Genomic DNA, 7,473 nt, shown 5'->3' on the forward strand with positions numbered 1-7,473 from the left:
TCCATTAAAATCCTTCACTTAATGAAATCCATGACTTTTTTAGGACACCTGGATTTCATTGGAATCCATTAAAATCTGAGTTGAGGACATCTAAATTTCATTGGAATCTATTAAAATCTAAATTGAGGACACCTAAATTTCATTGGACTTTTAAAATCCAATGAAATCTAAATTGGGGACACCCCTAAGGAAGGGATTCAAAGCACATGAGAATCAATGTAATGCTTCTTGGTTCAAAGGTTCCTAAAGCTAAAGGAACTGAAACCCCAAAAAAAAAAGAGAGAAAAAAGCAAAAGAAAAGGAAGAATATCGGTACTCCACGCGTTATTTACGCGTGTGGGAAGGACCCACGCATTGTTTTCCCTTGAGGCAACCACGCATGCCGACATAATCACATATCCTCAACGGCGCCTACGTGGCGCAACCGTAGCAGTCTGTATACCTGTCGGCATGAACCAAAGCACTTATCAACCATAACTCCGACCCACGTAAGTCTCAAAATGAAAAGCGCATAACAACCGTGGGATTAAAATCCTTGAACAATCAACGGCTAGTAAGGCTGGTTAAGACATATAAAGACAGAGCCATAGTGCCATACTATAGACGTTGTGTGCTGTGAGTTATCCGTTAAGATATTTGGTAGTATGGGAACAATGGAAGAGGAGCTGAAGAGGGAGGAAACCCAACCGACTCCAGCAGCAGCAGCAGCTGTGCCACCACCGGAGCCGCCTCTGGCTTCGGCTCCAAACGACGTCGCGGAGGAGAAAGCTGTAGTGGCTCCGCCGCATGATGTGGCTGTCAAGGGTGCTGATGATGATTCCAAAGTTCTTGCCGCGGTTGAAAGTGAGTCTCTCTCTCTCTCTCTCTCTCTCTCTCTCTCTCTCTCTCACTCAACAATATTGGGTCAAGTCAAAGTTAAAAACTTTACTGTGTTACTGTGTCAGTGTGTTTGTGGTAAAGTGTCTTCTTTCTTTTTTTGACAGAGACTCCAGAAACCGTTGTAAAAAAGCCTTCAGGAGGATCAATTGATAGAGGTGATTGTTCTGAAGATTTAGAAGAATTTGAATGAAATGATATTTTTCAGATTATATAGCAGTGGATAAGTAAATGACCCAATTTGTGTTTGTTGTTGATGTTAATTTTCAGATGTTGCTCTTGCAAACCTTGAAAAAGAAAAGAGCTTGTCTTTTATCAAGGCATGGGAGGGAAACGAAAAGGATAAAGTAGAGAACAAGTAAGGCTTAATTTCACTCAGCTCAGCTTAATTCTCTTTCTATTTATGTTAATGGGTTTCCTTGTGTCAATGCTTTGCTTCCCAGATACTAATTTAGTTGCCATGAGTTAATTTTAACCTTTCAGCCATGTTTTGCTGCCAGAAAAATTTGTGTGCCATGATTGTTTGTGAATGCTTATTAGTCAAGGGGGGTACTAATACTTTAGACAAGGAACAAAAAGAGTGGGTGGATTTAGAATATGGTTGAATTATTATGAGTTCAAATTGTTACTTGAAAAAGACTCTGTTACTTGAAAAAGACTCTGTTCAAAAAGAGTGCATTTTGTGATGAGTAATTTGGTGTTGTAGTTTAATAGAGTAGTTCCCTTTTCCAATGACTTATGAAACTATCAAACAGGGCCAGAAAGAAGCTCTCCCATGTTACTGCATGGGAAAACAGCAGGAAAGCAGATATTGAAGCCAAACTGAAAAGGGTTGAGGTAATTTCCCTTCTTTTTTTTTTTTTTTTCTCTCTTCAGTTGTAGATACATCCTTGGATTGTTGGACCTTATGGTCCATCCAAAACCCACTTCCCTTTTGATTTCCCGATTAGAATTTAAACTGTTTTGGAACATGGGCAGGTCCTCATTTTTATTAATTCCCAGGAGACAAAATTCCTTAACCTCACAAATATAATGCATCTAAAATTAATTTCTGTTTGATCAATATGCTCCACAAGGGCAAGAGGCAGACTTTAACTTTGAAACTCAATGGGATGAATTTAACTGAATTAGTTAGAGTTCTTTTCAGTTAACTTTAACAACTTCAATGGTTACAGGAACAATTGGAGAAGAAAAAGGCAGAATATGGAGAGAAAATGAATAACAAAATTGCTCTACTTCACAAACAAGCAGATGAAAAGAGGGCAATGGTTCAAGCCCAGCGCGGGGAAGAACTTCTCAAGGCAGAGGAGACCGCTGCCAAATACCGTGCAACTGGGCATGTTCCAAAGAAGTTCCTTGGCTGCTTTTGAAGTATTACTCTGAGCCTGGTTTGAAAACAATCAATGTAACTTCTGGTTTTTTCATGTATATCTTCCCTGTTTGTTCTTTATGTTATTTTGTGTGAAAACCTGACTGGAAGATCAGCTAGTGTTCATTATCATTGTATAGGAAGTGTATTTGATTTGTGAAATCCAAGTTTGCCATTTTTTTTTCCCCATGTGTGTTCACAAAGTAGTTTTAAGAAATTATATTTGATCATTTTGTTGAGGTCCTTCAGGACTGAAGCTCTTTCTTGTAATGGGTTAACCCTTCATCTTAAGTTCCTGCTTGTGTTCTGTTCATGTTTATAAGGACTAAGAATCTACTCTCTGCAGTGCTGATGGCCTTGACCCCAACCAGTACAGGTTAACCCATACTTGTTAAAGTTATTGGCCTTCCATAAGATCATAACGAGTTGTGGAGAAGAATCATAAAATGTTGAAGCCGAGTCCAAGGTGAGCTCTTGAGCATCCAATATTTCCCTCAAGTGCTTAGACTTTTGAACAACCATGAGAGTTCTCTACACTGTTATAGTACATGGGAGGATATTTCAAGCAACCAAAACAGATCCTATAATATTATATGTCATAGCACCTTCACCAACAAGACAAATAACAGGAAAACATGGAATTTAGTACATAATAACATCTAAATTATATTATATGCCAGTAACTAGCCAAATCATTGAGGAATCTGTATCTAATTTATATATACTGAATCCTGAACAAACTCGGTTTGTTAAGGAAAGCCAACCTACTAAATGGTAGGACTAGGAGCACTACCTCTAACCGTAAGCCAAAAATTAAAAACAGGACCCTGCACCTTAGCCCTCTCACTAACTTAACAGCTTAACAAAACAACCAGCAAAATTTCAAGCAGCAGATTCAAAATACAAAAGAAGCTCCTAGGCCTGCTTCAGAGGGGGCAAATGAAAGAAGTTTCTGTCATCATAGCAGGAGTACTTGCTGCATAGTCATCGGCATTGTCTTCTAAGAAGCTCATGTCATTGTTAATGGGGAAATCCAGCAGCAGCTGTAATGCAGTATCCGACGAGTCCTCTAAATCATTAGAGCTTGAGGAATCAGAACCAAGCATTACATCTTCAGTGTTGGACTTGCAGCTCTTGTAATCCAAATCTTCATTTTGATCACGTGCCATGGTTGATGAGCCTAAGTTGTGGCTCTTGTAGTCCATATCTTCATTTTGATCACCTGCCATGGTTGATGAGCCTAAGTTGTGGCCGATTTCTGTTGTCACAGCTGAGACCGATCCACATTTAGTAGATGAAGATGCCTGAGAGATGGGGCTGTGGCATGCAGTTTGATTATCCCCGGTAGTGAGCTTTCTGAATGATTCCCCGACTTCAGAGTTCCATAAGCGAAGAAAATAGTCGGAATCAGATTTCTCCAGAGGTTGGCTGAAGAGTGATGACTCTCTTGAAAGCCGAGCCTCAGCTTCAAGCCTAGCACTCTCCCATTGTGCCATGTGACGGGTGGTCAGTGAAGCAGGTGCTTTGGTAGTTAAACAGTGAGAGGCAAAGGGTTCATGTGTTTGTGGGTCGATCCCCATGCAGATAAGGCGCTTCTTCAGGTGCGTGTTCCATAAATTCTTGATCTCATTGTCCGTTCTTCCAGGCAACTGAGAGGCTATAGCAGCCCACCTGAAAATTGTTTTTCATACAAGAGAGTTAATAAGAAACAGGACAAAGTTTCTTCACAGGTTTAACTAAATATAATAAACTCCAATCAGATAGATTCAGAACATGCTATAACTTTTAAAATTGTTTATAATCACAACAGATGAATGACAAGTTGCTCATCATGTGGTATAAAATTCCTAACTGCTCAGTTTGGAACAGTTAAAAAAAAAAACAGCAGCAATTAACTTATCATTATCTCCATGTATAGTAGACAAGGGGCTTTATTCTAAAAACAACAATTCTACCACCAAGAAACAGTTTATACAAAGTAAACCAGAGTTTGTTGACTTCATGTTAATGTCCTATGTCCTGTGGTTTCATGTACTCAGACTTAGCACAGTTAACTAAGTTCTATCAATCTTAAATTTCCAAAACATCGGCATCTCACAGTTCAAAAGCAAGCAGAGAATCACAATATACTACCTGTTTCCGAGCATGCCATGAAGCTGTATGATAAGCTTCTCTTCCTCCTGAGTGAAAGGACCACGTTTGATGTCTGGTCTAAGGTAATTTGTCCATCTAAGCCGGCAACTCTTCCCACAGCGAAGAAGACCTATTAAAGCATAAAAACATAGTATATTGAAAATGTGCATTTTCCTACTTCCTTGGATGTTTTGAACATGATATCCAAGAAAATTTAACATGGTAATGCACTTACAACAACTAAAGGGAAGGGGAAAAGAAGGAAACATGAAACGAATCAAGTGAGTTAAATATGGTCTTTTGGTTCGTTTATGCGAAGATGTGTCAAATAGGCACATTTCTGCAAAACCATACAAAATGTTAATAATGAATCGACATATAACCCTTTAGAGGATTGCATATCTGTTTTTCTTCAAACAAAATTCAGAGAGGACTATAGTGGTTAAAGCCTGCTTTTTTAACTATATTTGCTCAAAATGTTGGACATTGCAAAGCCACTATACAAGCACAAACAGGTTGAAGGGGAAAGTAGACGTAATTTAACTCAGTAATTTATCCACCAAAAAAGGCAAATACCAAGGAAAAGGTAATAAAGAAACAGATTTGATTATGCAAACTAACAGATGCTACCGAGTTATCAAAGAAGAATATGATGTAAAGTAACCAAGAAGTTAAAGGGGTTGTCGCTCAGAGTTCAAACACAACTATACGTTACTCAATCAGAAGATAGGAATGAAAGCTTGGCACTGTTGGGTACTTGGGTTTGCACTGTAAGATGTCCTTTATATCCCAAGAAAGAGCTAGCTTTTTCTTTGATTTCAGAAAACAACAAATCAAAACAACTTTTGGCTTTTGAAAAGCAAGAAATGTGTTTCCAAAAGGCAATATTGACAAAGCAAGAAGCATGTATGAAGCATATTAAAGGAGAAGAGAACAGAAAAGAAAGAAATAAAGAGAGCTAGCAAAACCTGCAAGCTTGGGAAGAGAACGCCAGCTGCCATGGCCATTATTCTTCTTGATATAATTGACAAGAATCTCATCCTCTTCAGTTGTCCATGGCCCTTTCTTCAAACCCCTCTTGTCACAACATGGAGTCCTCCCCATGATCTCACAATTCTCACCCTTTAATTCCCAACAGAGAGAGAGAGAGAGAGACAGAGAAACACACACACAACCACCACCACCACCAGTCCACCGCTACCAAACACCAACAATAAAGATCCCAAGAAACCCCTTTAAAGCCCCACCCTTCTTATCTTAACTTTATTGAGGGAAATTAAATATGCATATAGAGAGAGAGAGAGAGAGAGAGAGAGAGAGAGAGAGAGAGAGAGAGAGAGAGAGAGAGAGAGAGAGAAAGAAAGAAAGGGTTTGAAAATTAATGCTGAAGAAACTCTGATCTCTATCTGGAGGAAAAGGAAAGTGATGCAATTATGGATGTGGGTTGTCTGAAAGGAAAGCAAGGACAAGTTCAGCTAGTTTCAAGCTGTCTTTTGCAATAAATGTTTGCACAGAGAGAGAGAGAGAGAGAGAGTGTGTGCGTGAGAAATGAATTGATTTGAATCATCATTGAAAGTAAAACTTGGCCCAACAATGAAAGAGAGTTAATGGTGGGATTTCTTTTTTTGAGGTTTTCATTTACACACAACTGGTAAGAGAGAGAAGCCAAATGCAGGGAAGACGATAGCGAAAGCATTAATGGTGGGATTCTCACACACAGAGAGACAGAGTAGAATTTATTTTAGAGAGAGAGAGAGTGGGAGAGGCATTAAATGACTATGCAGTCTGCAGAGTACGGACAGGGCTATGAAATGACTCTGCATGTATACTATGTATATATATATATATTTTTTTTTCTCTGTTTTTCTTTATTGGAGTTTTAGAGACCCACTAATCTTGCTGAGCCAATTACACCATGACCCAATTGACCATGGTTGGTCTTGGTCACTGAGACTCTGTGAGAGAGACAGTGAGACTGAAAAATTGATTAAAAGAATGAAAAATTCTTCTATTCTTCGATCATTTCATGCACAGTGACTTACACTTAATGAAGGAGAAGAAACAATGATGTAATCAACTGTTGGTTTTGCTCAGTTTTTCTGTTGAGTCATTGCCTGATTTGATTTGAAAGATAAAAAATGAGCTCATAATGAATAATAATAAAATAATAATTATAACAATCAGCTTCGATATTTTTTATTTTTTATTTTTGGTGAAATTAATGATTTCATTTTTTTTCGTTAAGATTAATGATTTCATTTTCGATTTATGCATGTAGGAGAAGCAACTTGGCACGTACGAGAGTTGACTGACTAAAAGTAAAAGCGTGGAGAACTATGTGCTGACACGTCATCACCAACGTAGAATTCAATTCTCTATTTGGCATCAAATGACTCAAATATATTTTATGGGCTCAGTTTAGAACTTTTGTTTTTATCACTTTACTAGTTTACTCTCTTTTAAAAGAATAAAAATAATAAAGTTACTATTTTACCCTTCATTATTTTCTATTATAATAAACTTCAATTTTGTTTTTTTCTAAAGCAAGAACAAATTTTAGGGTCCTTCACCATGACCATGGTCAGATTGGACCACCATAATAGTTTGATTTTTAGATGCTCATAAATGCCTCTATATATCACGACACGACTCTTTCTTTTACTATAATATGTGATTAGCTACATTAGATAATGATGTTAGGTTATATATTATAATTTTTTTATTAAAATATATAATATTTTTCTTGTTAATAAATATTGAAATTAAATAGGGGATAGATCATACACGGCCACACGAGATATGTGTGCCATGTAATTAAGATTGCAGAAACAAAGTGAAATATCATGCAGTGTGATAGCAGGTACACATGTGAAGTGGGCAAAATTTTAGTTGATATCTCCACGATGATTGACGAGTGTTCTCTTAATAATAAAAATAAAACACATATTTTCAGCAGTCTTTGCACTCAATAATTGAATTTATATTAAGTTTAGTAATAACAAATTTAATCCAAATTCAACAATAATTATAAGTTTCGCCACAATTGCTTAATTAACTTCATTATTATTTATACATCGTATTAAAATTTTGATCAT

The 7,473-nt window shown here is 37.3% G+C and overlaps 2 protein-coding genes across 2 annotated transcripts; one reads left to right on the plus strand and one right to left on the minus strand.

Moving 5' to 3' along the window:
• The first annotated feature begins 598 nt into the window (after positions 1–598).
• Positions 599–2,430, plus strand: LOC147290641 (remorin-like). The gene is made up of 5 exons (XM_086237890.1): positions 599–843; positions 984–1,034; positions 1,147–1,234; positions 1,632–1,713; positions 2,052–2,430. Exons 1-5 carry the CDS (start codon positions 645–647, stop codon positions 2,244–2,246), a joined length of 615 nt encoding a protein of 204 aa, XP_086094016.1. The 5' UTR covers positions 599–644; the 3' UTR covers positions 2,247–2,430.
• A 677-nt stretch (positions 2,431–3,107) lies between these two features.
• Positions 3,108–5,537, minus strand: MYB17 (myb domain protein 17). Its single transcript, XM_086238256.1, has 3 exons — positions 5,347–5,537; positions 4,379–4,508; positions 3,108–3,916 (listed from the first exon to the last, which is right to left on the minus strand). Exons 1-3 carry the CDS (start codon positions 5,480–5,482, stop codon positions 3,172–3,174), a joined length of 1,011 nt encoding a protein of 336 aa, XP_086094382.1. The 5' UTR covers positions 5,483–5,537; the 3' UTR covers positions 3,108–3,171.
• Between the last annotated feature and the right edge of the window lie 1,936 nt (positions 5,538–7,473).

This window comes from Dryas octopetala, chromosome 3, assembly GCF_963921425.1.
Source record: "Dryas octopetala chromosome 3, drDryOcto1.1, whole genome shotgun sequence".
Lineage (NCBI taxonomy): Eukaryota > Viridiplantae > Streptophyta > Magnoliopsida > Rosales > Rosaceae > Dryas > Dryas octopetala.